At 34.4% G+C, this 15,869-nt stretch overlaps 1 protein-coding gene across 1 annotated transcript; it reads right to left on the bottom strand.

The window, feature by feature from the left end:
- Positions 1-11,408: 11,408 nt before the first annotated feature.
- Positions 11,409-13,288, bottom strand: LOC147504201 (uncharacterized). The gene is made up of 3 exons (XM_086605091.1): positions 12,727-13,288; positions 11,856-12,505; positions 11,409-11,696 (listed from the first exon to the last, which is right to left on the bottom strand). The coding sequence occupies exons 1-3, from the start codon at positions 13,286-13,288 to the stop codon at positions 11,409-11,411; spliced, it is 1,500 nt and encodes a 499-aa protein (XP_086461217.1).
- Positions 13,289-15,869: the final 2,581 nt, after the last annotated feature.

The raw sequence follows: 15,869 nt of genomic DNA, 5'->3' as shown, positions 1-15,869 counted from the left end.
ACTCTCTGATAGATTCACTCAAGTTTCGTTCTCTCAAATGCAAAGGGCACTTATATTCCTGACATACACGAATGACGTCCAAAGAAAATCGGGGTCGATTGATCACAATTATCACTTACTATCACACCATCCTATTATTCCTAGTCGAGCTAGAAGTCTTTTATAAGGAGTTACGGGGCTGAGGTGGTGGTTTAGAAAGAAAATTGGAAGGGAAAAACAAAATCTAATAAGTTGAGAAATCAGGTCTTCAAGATACTTGTAAAAGAAGAACCTCGTTTTGTTCTTTGCTCCCGAATTATGATTCATGATTTAGCCCTTTGGCTTTGTGACTCCATATGATGTTGATTTTTGGGAGTTCTAACTTTGATTTTGTTTCTTTTGAAATCAACTCCATTTGATTTTGAACTTTTGGGAGTTTCGATTTTTTATATGATTCTTTCTTTTCTTTTCTTTTCGAAGCAACTAATTGTTGTGTTTTTGTACAAGGTCTTCTCTTCTCTTTTTACTGTTTATCCAATTCTCAACTCGTTAGCTAGGTAAGCTTTTTATTGTATGTAACAATGGGTGAAGGATTTGATGACGAAGAATAAAAAGGTTATTGAATTTTTGAAGGCTTAAAAAGGGGAAACTAGAGGAAAAATTATTTCTTTGGGGTTTTTAACATGTAGTTGGCTATATCGATCCAAAAAGGGCCTAAATTCTCTCCTATGATATGGCGTGGTGATCAAGCATATGGACGTGTGATCTTTCTATCCGGACATCCTTTGTGTCATCATTTAATAATCATTCAGATGAGGCTTTTAGCTAGATTATAAGCTTACAGGATATGGAACTTAATTATTCTAACCTTGGTCTCGAAAACTTACTGCTATATACAATTAATAATGCTTATGCATGTCATTCATGAAAATATGCATAAACTATTGTACGTATATTAGTCTAAGTTCGAAAAACGAATCCTTACTATATTGCTATAATGAGACTTCTAGACCATGTATTCATCATAGAAAAAGGAAACAAGACTTTTAGTACTAAACAGAAAACTATTTTTGGTCTTTTCAAAAATGTTTTAAGAAAGAAAAAAATATACTAATATACCTAATATAAAAAATGTCTAGTTTTTGCAGAATGTTACTATACTACCCCTAAACAGAAATATGTTTTGTCTTCAAAGTATGAAGAGATAAATAAAAAGATTACTATAGGAATATGAGCAAAAACGACATTACACCTATACTCTGTTCTTCGTGTTAAAAATATACCACCCCCAAACAAGTTTAGAGTGTGGGTTGCTGGATGTAGAACAAAAAATACATAGTTTATCTAAATAATAGGTTACGTAAATATTTTACTATTAAATTTTTGGGTTTTTGTATTTATTTTTTAAATCATATATAGTGTAGAAATTACAAATTTTCGGCATGATGTACTTGTTTTACCTTCTACTCATATACCAAATTCCACATAAGAAAATCTAACATGCATACATGATTATTATTATACTAACAATTGAATAAATAAAAAGTGTGAAATGTAAAATATGTATACAACTATTTATACATACACAAATGAAATGTGTGTGTGTGGGTTTTTTTTTTTTTTTTTTTTAAAGAAAATTATTTTTCTCAATCAAAAGGTATCTCTAACCATGTAGAGGGTTTCTACAAGAGAATAAAATCCTATATTTATCTAGTAACATTTTGATTACTCTGGGACGTAAGATTTTTATTTTTTATATCCTCAAGTTTTGAAAAATTATATAGAGATGTTATAAAGTTAACTTGTACAAAAGCTGTGATTTCTAATACTAAGTTTGAAAACTAACCAGAACAATTAATCTTAGGCAACTTTCGTGTCGGCTCTTTATCAAACCCAATCCAGTTAGACTGTGGCTTCAGTTATGTGTGTTGGGGGATTTACTGCCAAGACGTAATATGTCTTGTATGAATAGCACGGTGATATGAACGACTCTTAGTAACACATAATTGATCCTCAAACCGCCCTTAGAAGAATGGAGATTGCGTACTTCTAAGGGTTGGTCTAGATAGAATCCATTGCCCGTGTTTTTGTTTTGTAGAAAATCACATAACAATTGTTGTATAGAGAATCTTTCATTATGAGAGCAGAGAAAAATGATCATTTTTGAAAAAGAACGTAAAATAAAGAAATGAAAAATAGTATACTCGCTTCATAGAATAACACTACTCAAACTACGAGTAAAAAAATGCTAGATATACTAGAATACACGAGATATATGTGGACTAAGGCTCCGGCACTTACAACCACACACTCCAAGAGGATGGCCCGGTTACCTTAAGGTGCACTCCCATGATATAAGAATAGAAATGAATGCACCAAGAAAATAAGATGAATCTTTTATAGTCAAGCCTATAAGTGGGGTCATTTTAAGTTAGATTCCCCAAGACTATGCATAAGATAGATGAAATGTTGTTATTTATAAACTAATAGTCTACACAATTGGGGTGGGGTTAATCCATAAAAACATGACAAAGCATTTACCCCCAAACAAAATGAAATGATGTATTTAGAGTATAAGATGCAAAATGATAAGAGAAACTTTATGTAACCCATTATGGAACTTATGCAATAACCCGTCATGTTTGAATTGTCTAATAAAGTGTGAGTGTGGTAGTAGTTGTACTTTATGAAGCTCAGATAATGCGAAATATGACATTCTAGGGTTCTCCACTATTGGAATGATAGACTCTTAAGTTTGTATGTTGGGTAAAGTCTCTTTACTGGGAAGGTTGAGAAAATTATGAAGGACCTCTGAGGCAATTAGCTTAAGTGCAAATTGGAGTTTTCTTTGAAATGGTTTAGTGTTGCAGTCCTCATAAATTAGTGGATTTTTTTTATGAATGGAGATTGGCTTTCAAGAGGTGTTAAATTGGAATGGTGATGGTTGGGTGGTGGTTATTCACATGATCTCGAGGACTCAAAGAATTTTTCATCTAGCTTTGGCGTATCCACAAAATTGTGGTTCTTGTCGACAATAGTAAGGATGTCACAAATTTATTCCATTGATAAGTCTTTAACAGCCAAACTAAATTATTTAATTTCATCCTTCTCGGCACTTGATTTTCTTTGTCCTCTTTGTCATTGTCCAAGTGTGTTAAGTCCAACACATGCTCTAGAATTTCTTCTACCAGAGTTTTCTCATAATATAGTCATCATTATAAGATCTAAAATTCACACGATAATCAGGTGGACGGTGATGGGGTTTTAATTGGTCATAAATATCAGGATAGGCTTTAGTAATTGGCTTTGTTATAGTAACACATTGTTCCATGTTTCGGTTGGGTTCTGGACTGGTGGGAAGAATATTAGTCTCAAATGTGGCATCTTTTGAACCGGATTGGAGAAAACATAAGGTCGTTGCTATTTGCTGAATTTGTATTGTTTGCTCAGCCATTACCTGGAAAAGTTGTCTATGATAAATGGTGGAGTGGGATATGAATTTGACATGGATGGTGATGGACTTTGGGTGAAACCGCACTCTAACTGACCAGATGGATACATGAATAGTGGTTGACTATTTGTGGTGGAGCTCCATTAATTGTTTGTTTGACTAGAAAACTCTTGTGTGTATTATATACTAGGAAAGTTTGAAAATTGAGGTTCATAATTATAAAAGTTTCCCATAGTAGGTTAGAACTCGGTATATGATGGGTATTGAGACACCCAATAATAAGGACTACCACAACAAGAATAAGGTTCTGGGTTTGCATTGCAATTCCATGATGGTTGCGATGCATATTGATAAGTCATGGATGCTCAAACAAGGATGATGCACAAATAGCATAAATTCTTTGTGTTTTTTTTTGAATTTGTATATAAAAACTTTGAAAGTCTGTAGATTTGATACTATGCCCTATTCGAAACGGGCAGTTGGGCACAAAACTAGGTTTTAGGATCTACACGCCTCAACCGCTTCACCAAGTGGGGTGCTACCAAGAATCTCACTCTCAAATAAATCGAGGGAGGGGAGTGAGGAAGGTAGATCCACCAAAATCTGGCAGTTTTTCAATATTAATCTTCGTGCTAAGTTTTTGTCCTATGGACATGACTGGATTGGCTCTGCTTGGTTGATTTTAGATTTTTAATTTAGTAAATGTAACATAATGATCATGCAACGTCCGTTTAACTAAAGTGGGGCCTAATCCCACTTGTTTCTGTTATGGCTTGGGTTTAGCCTTAATTAAGCACATAAAGTAAAGATAATACGGAAAGTTAAAACACGGAATCACATAGTCCTGCTTATAAACAACCAAGTATCATCTTGTGGTATTTCGAGGATAATGGAACTCTTACCTCCTAAGTGTGCTTACACGTCCTTGGGGATGGAGTTGGCGTTAGTGGGGTTTGACCAAGTATGTGGTGTCTTGTTTCTTTCCACTTTTATGACTAGGTTGTTATTATATCCTAAACCTTAGTCTTATCTTAAACCTTATCCTTAAACAAGTTTATATTATCCTAACTTTTAGTATTAACCACAAATAATAATGATAAAGTCAAAACATGATATTATCCTAAAAAAAACTAATATTTATCTAATAATGATAATATATATATTTAAAATGAAGAACACTGAATATTGAAAAGCTAACTACTTTAAAACCTCTAACATTTTAATTAAACAGGAATCATAGGAATACACTATTGTATACCAGCAACAATTTATACCAACAGAATCCTATTCTGTGCAAATTTAGGGGTGGGCGCAGGTAAATATTTAGCTTTTTATCTCAACTTTCTCCGGTGACGATTGAATGTCCTCCTCTGTCCACTGCTTCCAATTGGATGTATCTGCAATATAAAGATTTAAAGTAACAAAAATTAATATAAAATATTCAAATTTTTATAAAACTTGATAAAATAAAATAGAAGGGTTGAGAGATGGTTTTTCCCCAAGAATCTTGTTGTGATGGACTTGTTGCTCTACTCTTCAAAAAGTGGCAGTGACACCAATTGATATTTGTAGATTTGTGTGGTAAAGTAAAGGTTGTTATTCCACCTCCTTGAATGTAGAGATGAACTAGCTAACTTGATTCTTAGGTTGAACTTTCTCTATTGGGTTATATTTTGGTGTGTGTGTGTGAGATTTAAACTACTTTTGATGATTGAAAACAAGAAAGCAAATAAAGGGTTTATGTAAAAAAACATGATTGAATGGTTGTATGGAATGAAAAGATTAAAACATGTTAATGTAAAGAAAAGGTGATGGAGAACAAGTTTCAATCATTTGATGAAAACAAATTAAATGATTGAAACATGTTGTTGTGATGAAAAGAGGATTGCAAACAAGTTGGAAAAACAAGTTGCAATAAAGAAACAGATTGAAATAGTGAAAAGAACTTTAGATTAGGTAAAGCTTAAAGCTTGAAATGTTAACAATGGAAAATAAGATAAAACAAATAAAACTATTTAATCTACTCCTACTCCTAATTAATTTGCACTACTCCTAGGACATAAGGCATGTTTCTTTGGACAAGTTTACCCCTCCTTTTGCTTATCAATCAAGCAAACCTATTTTAGAACATTCTCTACTCTTCTTTTGTCTTCTAGAGTTAAGTGGATAAGACCAAAGATTTGTGGGTAAGCTTTTGGGCCTAAGCCTATGTCTAAGGCTTAGCCTTTGGTCTTTGAAGCTTTAAGTGTTGAGCCCATGTCTTGGAATAGGATGAGCATTTGAGTGTTGTTTAAGCCCTTGAGTCTTTGAGTCGTTGAGTTTACTTTAACCATTAACTTTTTTTCCAATAATCTTTATTTTTCACAAGAGGTCCATTTTTGGCTCCTTTTGGCTCTAGAGTTCGTCGTTTGAGATAATTCATCCAAAATAGGTTTGTATCCTGAAAAAATAATAAGAACATGAGTTTTCTACATTATTGATCATATAATTACACTAAATTAAAGCATTATAAGGGGATAAAAACACATATTTGAGGTCTGATCATACAGCCTACAGCCTGTAGCATGTATCACAAACCAAATTAGCAAACATGGAAATTCAAATATTTTAAAAAGAAAAGAAAAATGAAATGGGTTCTTTCCTCATACCTCATGAGCTCTAAAGATAGAAGCCATATAGTTGTTTGTGAGAAACTATTCGGTAACATCTGGTCCATATTTGTTAGCGTCATGTAGTGCAATAATCAGATTTTGGGTTTAATCTCCCTGGTTCATACATATCATGCATAAAAAAAACCCTCACTACGTACTAACCCATAAAAACCCCCTCTTTTTCTAAAACACCCGAACTGACTAAAATACCCCCACACATAAAACCCTAGATCTCAAATTTCTATTTTCTCTCTTTCTTCTCTCCGCATCCTCTCTTCTTTCAAACCCTAGATATCCTGCAAAACTAAATTCACATAGAAGAAGATGACAAATCAACCCAAAAAGAAGAGAGAAACACCCAACAAAACAAAAAAATCAAAACTTTCAAAAGAAGTTTCTCCTGTGAGAATGAAGACGAAATCACAAACAAAAAGGAAGAAAGCTACAACCGATAAAAAGATGAAATCTAAGGTGAAAATCATATTTATTTTTGAATTTTGTTTGTAAATATACGAAATCTAAGGTGAAAATGCTTAATTCATTATATAAATCTGCATTGTCATATATAAAAGTACAATTACATATATATGTGTATGAATTAGTAAATTACATTCATATGTAAATTCATATTTAAGCATATTCTAAATGTAAATTTGTATTTACATATTGTAAATTTGTATTGCAATAGGATGTAAAATCTACTGGTTCTAACAAGGTATTTCGTTCTTCTGCATTGCTAATGCTTAAACTTGTGCAAGATTTGAAGGGAAGAATTAGGGATGATCATATAACCAAGATGAAAGAAACTCCTTTCGGCAATCTTTTTATGGCTTTCGTCGATGGAAAGGTAAATAGTAGAATGTTAGAGAAACCAAGCCACATCATTATAAAGTTGTTAAGCAGTTGGTGCAAGGAGAGACATAAGTTTAAGATAGGAAATCAGTTTGTATCTTTATGTTCATCTGTTGTGGTTGTTACCTTTGGGCTTCCCATGATGGGGAAAGTTGTTGTTTTCCAGTCAGGAATGAGAATAGACGAAACTATTTCTGGATCACCATTCCTGTTGAGACATTTCTCTAGAGTTAACAAGATAACAATAATGGTTGTAAAAGAAATCTTGAACCAGATTGTAAACTCAACAGACCCTACAGATATTGAAGATGTGGTAAGACTACTCGTCATTTTTCTGGTGATGACAGTATTTGTAAGTAGGGGTGCGAGTGGAATAGCTTGGTCCTTCCCAAAGCATGTTGAGACTTTGGAAGCTATGTGGAGTTTGTCATGGGCTACCTCAGTTCACTCAGAACTGATTGAAAAAATTCAGAAGTGGGATAGCAGTAGTCCATTCAAAATTTCAGGATGCATCATTCAGCTTTTGGTAAGATACTTACATTATCTACAAATTCATATTTTCATATCTAAGTTTAGTTTGTTTTCTGACATATGCGTAGTCATATTTTCATAGCCTATATCACCTCATATGTAAGAAAATATATATTTGTATATGCATATGTCAGATGTCATATGTTGGTAATATACTAACATTATATTGTCTGCATTTTAGTATTTTCATATGTAAGTTTGTTTTCATACACGCATAGTCATATTTTCATAGTCTATATCACCTGTCAGGTGTATGAAAATATATATGAAAATTGAAATTTACATATGAAAATAAAAATTTACATATGAAAATCTATATTTGCATATGAAAATAGAAATTTACATATCCAATGCAGATGTCATATGTCATATGTTGGAAAAAGAATTCTATTAAAATGCTGCTAATACAAATTCACATGTTATGTGCAATACTTTTTGTGTGAGCATGTAAAACTTTGTGAGCTAGTACGCAAGACTTGCTTCCCATAGATTGCAAAGTGGTCGATGGAACGACTAGCAGATGAATACCAAAAACTTTCAAGCTAGAAAATGTTCCCAATTGCCACATCAAAGTAAGATTGGAACAGACCGAGGAAGAGAAAGAGACATTATACCCTGAACACCACCAAAGTGAAGCTGAAAGCTTAGGTGGGAAAATGCTGAGTTGAAGAGGGAGAATAAAGAGTTGAGGAAACTTAATAAAGATTTAAGGGGTGAACTTGGTAGACTGACGAGAATAGTTTGTGAAGAGAGTCTAGAAGATATGTTTGAAAATCATGAACATAGCGAGTTCTATGGGGAGGAAAACAGGAGAAATGTAGATTCTGTTGAAGGGGGAGGAGATGTCGGTTTGGTTGAAGGGGGAGCAGATGTAGATATGGTTGAAGGAGGAGGAGATGTGGATTGGTTGAAGAGGAGGGCAGAAGAGAGTCCGAGTTGTCCAAGAAAGAGTTGGCTGAAAATGGGGATTGTATGAGAAAGAGTTGGCTGAGAAAGAGACATGTGAAGAGGAGGAGAAAGGAGAGGCAAATGAAAAGGAAGAATCCGAGTTGGATGGAGAGGAGGAAAGCAGAGAGACAAAGTCAGATGAAAAGGAGGATGGAAAAGGTGAGGGAAAACCTAACTCGATGTTTAAGAAAATGAAGAAAAGGGAGCGGATGAAGAAAACATCAACAATATATGAGTTCGAAAATATTAAGAAGCAAACAAGGAATACTAAAGTTGCTAAAATTGAATTAGATGATGAACCGGTGATTGATGCAGATGATTTCGAGACTCCACCACCACACGTAGGAAAGCCTATGTCAAGACCACATTCAACCAAGATGTGGAGTCTACTTGATAAAGAGAAGTTGCCATTGGTGGAAAGTTTCTTCAGAAAAGCAAACCATAAGTAAAATTTATTTTTCCGAAGTATATGTAAGTTTTGCTGTTTTCTTATCGTCTATGTAATTTCACTAAATTTTTTGATCGTGTATGTTGCAGTCAATTGCGTGGATGGACATCCAAACGTATTTCAAAATACAAGGGGAACAATTGAACCACATGATGTTGAACTTCTTCATTAGTGATAAGGTAAATCTTTTGAAATGAAAAAACTTGCAATTTACTTATTTTTCTTACTGTTTATGGTAGATTATTGATTGGTACATGTTCTTCCACCTCCCCAAAGAAGTGAAGCTAATTGGATGTTCTCCACCAAAGTGTCTATATTTCTCATCATTTGCATGGATAAGCATCTTCCATGTAATTTAATTACTAAAGTTAAATGTGTAGTCTGTGGTTAGTCTGCATTCTTATATTTGCAAACTAAATTCACAAAATCTCTGAAGATGTAGTCTGTGGTTACTTTGCATTCTTATATTTGCATAATAGTTTTAGTTTGCATTTTTAAGTTTGCATAGTAATACAACTTTTTGCCTAACACTTGAGTTTTTATATTGAAGTCAGTTACAATTATAACACATAATACTCTTACTATGCAAATTTCAGAGTGCATAGTAAAAAGTGTAAAGTGTTAAAACATTATTGTTTAGTGATGCATTCTTATTTATTGTAGCTAGCTTTAAGAGATCAACAGAAATAAGGCATGAGGGTCTATGTCACAGATGTCCTAAAACAGTTGGACAACAAGGTCGCTCATCTATTTTTCATCATAAATAGTCCCAAGTTAAGAAAATACAAAAATGGTTATCAGTGGACTTTGCTTCATGTTGATACTTTGAATTGGGAATGGACGCACTATGACTTTTTAAGGCCAAGGAACTACAAGAAGAAGAAATACATTTCGTTAGAAGATGCTGAAATGTTGGTAAGTAAAATTTTATTTTAAGTTACTATGTAAATTTAAGTTTACATAGGTCAGTTACTATGTAAATATAGATTTGCGTATATATATAGTTTTGGTAATTTTTTGTTCAATTTAATGCATGAAGAGAGGGTGGTGGAAGCTATTAGATGTAGGTGTCAAGAGCTAAGGTTGCCAGATGTGGATTTGATAAAAGATATCAAAGTTGGAGCATGCCCACAACAAGGAGCATCGTAAGAACTTAACTTCCCAAACTTAAATGTCTTTTTAATCTCTTATCTTAGACTTCTTTTTTTGCATTTTCAGTTCAAATTGTGGTTTCTTAGTCATTTTGTTTGTGAAGGCTATAATATGTGGAAAAGTTATCCAAGATATAATGCTAGAAGCCACGAGACAATTGAGGGTTGACCTGACATATGAGATTGTATCAAGCCAACAAGAAAAATGGGATCCAAAAGAAGAATGCAAGAAATGAAGAGCTGATTTTCCATATTTCTAGTTGATTACTTTGAGTTTATTTGTAGTAAAACATTGGAACCATTCTAACTCGGGAGTGTTCGATTATGATGTATTATTACTGTTAATGTGTTGGAGTTGTTTAGTATTGTTCTACATATTCAGTCTTTGCTGGATTATACTTTTTTGTATGGTTACTTTGCCAAAGCATTTTATTATGATGGATGAAATGTTTATAGCTTTTCTAGAAATATTATGTGTGCAGAGTCAGAGTCCCTTTCTTTGTCAGGTTAAGCACCAATATAATTATCTATATTTGTGAAGCCAAGGTTACTTGAAAATCACTCTTTGTCCTAATAACATACTTCATTATGGTAGTTATTAAGAAGCTATTTATTGTCATCACAAACATATAATCTCCAAACAACCAACTGATCACCATTATTTCATCCTCTATCCCTAAATTGGATAGCAAAGCTAGCTCAAACATCTACTAAATTGGATAGCAAAGCTTTAGTGACTATGTAAATATAGATTTACATATATAATGACTATGTAAAAATACATTTACATATATTCTGTCAGGTGTCATGCCAATTCCATTCCCAAAAGGTATTATATAAATTTAAGTTTTCATAGCTTTAGTGACTATGCAAATATAGTTTTACATATATATGACTAAGTAAAAATACATTTACATATATTTGGTCAGGTGTCCGGAACTTTTCAATCCCAAAAGTTATTATGTATATTTAAGTTTGCATAGGTCAAGTTACTATGTAAATATATATTTACATATATAATGACTAGATTCTTCATGAAGAGAATCACTACACCACTTATTTCCGTTTTGTCCACTAGAGCATTGATGTTTTTAGGAAAGATACATATATGATGTAGCCTCCTGTAAGCAGTTCTTAATATGTAACTGTCACTTTTGTAATCCTTATTCTTTATTAATCAATTACCTTTAGCCAAAAAAAAAAAAAAAAAAAAAAAAAAAAAAAAAAAAAAACTTTACATAAATTTTGTCAGGTGTCAAGCTAATTTCATTCCCAAAAGTTACTATGTAAAACTATATTTTCACTCTCCAACTAAAAAATGTAACATATAAAATCCAACATCAAACTATAAAATCCAACATCAAAAAAAGAAAGCAAGTTCATCGACATCTTGTTTTTCATATACGAGCAACATCAAATAATAGATGAAAAAGTGCAAATTCATTGAACCGGTGCAGAGCATGTTGTAGGATTGGAGCCCACTTTGGGTTATGGTAGCCATAGCAAGGGCCCTTGTTCTTCTTCCTACCTCTTGTAGCACCCGTGTTGTGCTTCCGTTTCTTGTCTGGTCTCCCCATCTTCTTTTTCAAATCTGGAGGTAGTAAATCAGGCACACTTGGTATCTTAGTAGGCATTTTACTGTTCTCCACAGGTATTATAGCTCTTAAATAACTATCACAGAATGTCTAAGAATAGAATAATTTATCACAGTAGGTATACACATTCAATCCATCAGCCAAAATGGAGCGCAATGCGTGTGCACAAGGGAATCCTTCGATTCTCCACCAATTACAAGAGCAATGACTTCTATTCAAGTCAACCAAGTGAGTATGAGTGGCACGCACCTCAAAAATACCCTCCCTTGACTTGAGAACCACCCAACTTCTCCCCACCTTGATCCTCTCAGCCAATAAAGTTTCCATAGATGGACATAAGATAGTAGTCCAGCTCATAGCTAACTCCCACCGTTCAAACATCATTTTCATAATTTTCCCATGGATCTTGTCCACCATTGCACTGATAGGCAAGTAGCGTTCTAGTAGGATCCAAGAGTTAAAGCTTTCCGCAATATTGGAGCACATATCGCCATATCTACTTCCTTGAAAATAAGAATTACACCAATGCTCATAACCTATGGTGGACAAAAATGTTTTCACTTGATTGCCACAAACATCTCGAAAATCAGCCATCACTTTCTCAAACTCATGGTGCGTCCCAGCATAGGCAAGGTTTGAAAAGAGATCCAGGGTATGCAAGAGGAAGCAATGGTTGCTGGGCATAGCTGAATTAAGATTATTTTTAAGGTGCCACAAACAATAACCATGATGGGAATCAGGAAAAACATGAGAGACACCCACGAGTAGACCATGGTTTCTATCAGATATAAAAGTTAGCCTACGATCTTTGGAGACCACCAACCTAAGTTGCTCCAAGAACCAATCCCAATTGTCATCAGTTTCAGAAAATACAACTGCCACAGCTACTGGAAAAATACCTGGAACACAAATAAACATCAATTACTGATTTGCTTTTGCGTACCAACTTATTACGAAAACTTAACTCTTATATGTAAAAATAAATTTTCATATGCTAAATTATTATGTAAATATTAAAATGCATAGTCTAAACTACTATGTGAACGTAAATTTTCATAGTTTATGCTTGTTCAATTTTACAAACTACTATGTGAAAAGTCACAAACTCAAAAAAACATACCCCCATTTGCATTTTTGGTTGTAGCTGACAAGACACACCCCTTGTATTTTGTTTTCACGAAAGTTCCATCCAAACCAAGCATAGGACGACAGAAGTTAAAGCCGTGAATACAAGCACCAAATGCAACAAATAATCTCTTGAACTTTCCTGTTGTTGATTCCTTTTCCAAAACAGCATGACTCCCTAGATTGCTTTCTTTCAGCTTTCCAACATACCAATGTAACTGATGATAAGATAAAGCATGGTCCCCATGTATCTCCTTCAATGCAAGATCTATGCTGGTATGCGCAAAGTAATAATTCAAGTTCATACCATATACCCTTAGAAAATGGTCAGTGATTTCACCTGGCTTAATCAAAGGCTTGTCTCTCACCATATCTAAAACAATACTCTTTACAAGTGTACTATTCACTGGGGGATTGTTAACGTCAGCGAATCCAGCTCCACATGTGTGTTTCGCTTCCATTGTCTTTATTTCAAAGAACTTTGGCATCATATACTTCTTGGATGCGTGAACTCTCCATAAACACCCAGTTTCAGTCTTCAAATAACACTCAGCCATGACTCTATCAAGATCATTCTTCTTAATAAGAACTCTGTAATGATTAACAAGACAATGACGTAAAAGCTCAACACGAAAATTAGCAGCACCACCAGGAAATCTATCCCACACCAATCAAAATAGGCAAAGAAGCGACATTAACATATTTTCCATCATATGTAACAGAAGACATAGAAGAACTAGAAGTACAAGAAGAAGCCTGAAGAGAGACTTTGGAACTAGAACTAGGGTCACACAAAGCAAAAAATCCTCTTGACGATGCTGTTATCAAGAATGTATCAAAACCTTTAACCAAATTGAAGCAAACAAGGGATTGAAGCTCCGAGTCAGTATATATCACAATACGCTTTGAATCCCTTACAAAAGGCAATTCTATAGACAATGGAGTAAGGTCTAGCCACTTATCAGAAATCGTACGCTTCAAATCAGAAATCATACCGTTACTCCCGACACGGACACTCATAGTTTGTGTCTCGTACATAATAGCAAAAAGAGCAGTCTTATCCATGTCTGCATTTGCAAAAAACAACAAAATCAAATTTATGAACATATGTAAATGTATTTTTACATAGTCAATATCACCAACGAAACAATATTTTCAGCAATTTAACTTTTAAATTTTCATAGTCAAAATCAAAATCACAAAGAAGATGGAAAAGAGGTGAATCTCTTCAGCATCAAACCTTCTTTCGTCAATTGAGAAACAAAGGAGGTCAAATCGTGTTATCCAAGCAGATGAATCGCCGTTCTTCTTGGTCAAAATTATGATGAATCTGTAAAAAGGGTAAAACGGGTAATAAAATAAAATAGGAAATAAAAATCGGACTGGATTTGCCCTCTTATTAGAAAACAGGGAGGTTATGTGGTATGGGCCGATAGGAAGGGGTTTATACTCAACCGGATTAAAACCAAGGGGTTGTTCCCTATTTCTTGGTGCAATAATTGGTCTAGCCACACGAAGAGGGACTAGGATCAGCCCAGAATGTCGTGTACTAATCCAGTAACAGGTATATCAATGGGCCTCTCAATGTTGCTTAACTGATACGGAGAAAACAATTCTTTCGATAAGCCGTCGTGGACACACAAGCATTGATAATCTAATTTATATGGCAGCAAGGGGCAAATAGTCAAAGGCATCGTTAACAACTTTAGGGCATCTCCAATGGGGGGTGTAAATTGTTTAAAGTGTAAAATTTACACTCTAAATGTCAAAAATATGTTTCCAATGGGGGGTGTAAATCTCAAGTGATAAACTAATAGTTAATAGAGGGGGTGGGGAATTCCCCATCCGGCTATTAGTTAATAAACATCTCGGGCGTCACTTGAAGTAACATCCCAACTAAAAAGAAATTCGGACGTCACTTAAACTCATGTTTGTTTTATTTATTTTTTAGAATTGTAATGTTTGCGACGGGCAAAGACCGTCATTTATTGGTTGGGCGAGTTTTAAGTAAACCACGGACATTACTCAAAGTGACATGCGTTTTTTTTCTTTTTTAGTTAAATCACTTGCGACGGACTTTGACAGTCGTTTTTTCTCAGTTTTTTAATTTTACAAACTTTTACGCTTTGTTGTATTGGATACCATTTTGGGTGTGGAAACTAGTAGTGTGTAAGAGGGGTCATAAAATCCTAGTGGCACCTATGTGGAGGTGTATATATACTGTAGGAACCGTTATGGTTTCATGTCATCGACTACAAACCGTGAAAACCCATGCGCAACAGAATAAGGGTGTTCACGATTTTGTTTAGAAATCATACCTTTGAACAACTGTGATATCTCTGAGAATCCAAGCTCTATGAATCAGCAACCTTTTGATCTTCTTTTGTATTCCTATCCTTGGAATGGACGTTCTGTGGGCAACGATCTACCAGCCCTTTCTTTCTCTCTTTGCCTCTCTTTAGCAATCGCTGAATCTATATTTCGGCCAAGAGAAAAGGGTTTCTTTATATATGCTCCAACAGGGACCATGAGGAGAAATTAGGGTTAGGTCTCCTGACGGGCTTGGGCTTCCCATGTTCGCCCAGAACACACGGCCCAAGTCCGTCAACAAATGGCTTATTCCGCTAAAAGTCATTATTGCACTACCGCCCTAATCTCAAATTACGTGTATTACGAATATGGGCTCCATATTATATGCTCGTTGATCTCCTCGTGTTAAGATATCGAATGCCCATTGATTAAGTCAAGTTACTGACAACTACATTAATCAACTTCTTATATCCTTGAGTAGTACCACTCAATCTCATTGTCATGTCGGATTAAATCCACCTGCAGGGTTTACATGACAATCCTTATGAGCTCCTCAAGGGGACATCATCAACCCGACTTCCTTCGGGTCACAGATTCCTTCTATAATCAACAGCACACCTTACATACAATGTCATTACCTAATCCATCGAGTTTGTTGATTCACAAATAAATCTCACTCATTGATGATTTAAAGCAATGTACAATGTATGTAAGTGCCCGTTATTATATCCAGATTAAGAGGACACGCATCCATAATAACAGAGGTGTTTGTTTTCTTATATAGTTAGTATAAAGAGAAACAACCACACTTGGTCATGTTCAATACAC

The sequence above is a fragment of the Coptis chinensis genome, chromosome 4, assembly GCF_015680905.1.
Source record: "Coptis chinensis isolate HL-2020 chromosome 4, ASM1568090v1, whole genome shotgun sequence".
NCBI lineage: Eukaryota > Viridiplantae > Streptophyta > Magnoliopsida > Ranunculales > Ranunculaceae > Coptis > Coptis chinensis.
The sequence above is the reverse complement of the archived record's forward strand: the minus strand, read 5'-3'. Positions and strand labels throughout refer to the sequence as shown.

Excerpts from the sequence above, each read along its gene's own strand:
- LOC147504201 (XM_086605091.1), bottom strand. The coding sequence starts at position 13,288 with ATGGCTGAGTGTTATTTGAAGACTGAAACTGGGTGTTTATGGAGAGTT. Across the intron at positions 12,506-12,726 it reads AACCAAAAATGCAAATGGGG|GTATTTTTCCAGTAGCTGTG; the intron begins GTATGTTTTTTT and ends TTTGTGTTCCAG. Across the intron at positions 11,697-11,855 it reads CAAGGGAGGGTATTTTTGAG|ACATTCTGTGATAGTTATTT; the intron begins GTGCGTGCCACT and ends TTCTATTCTTAG.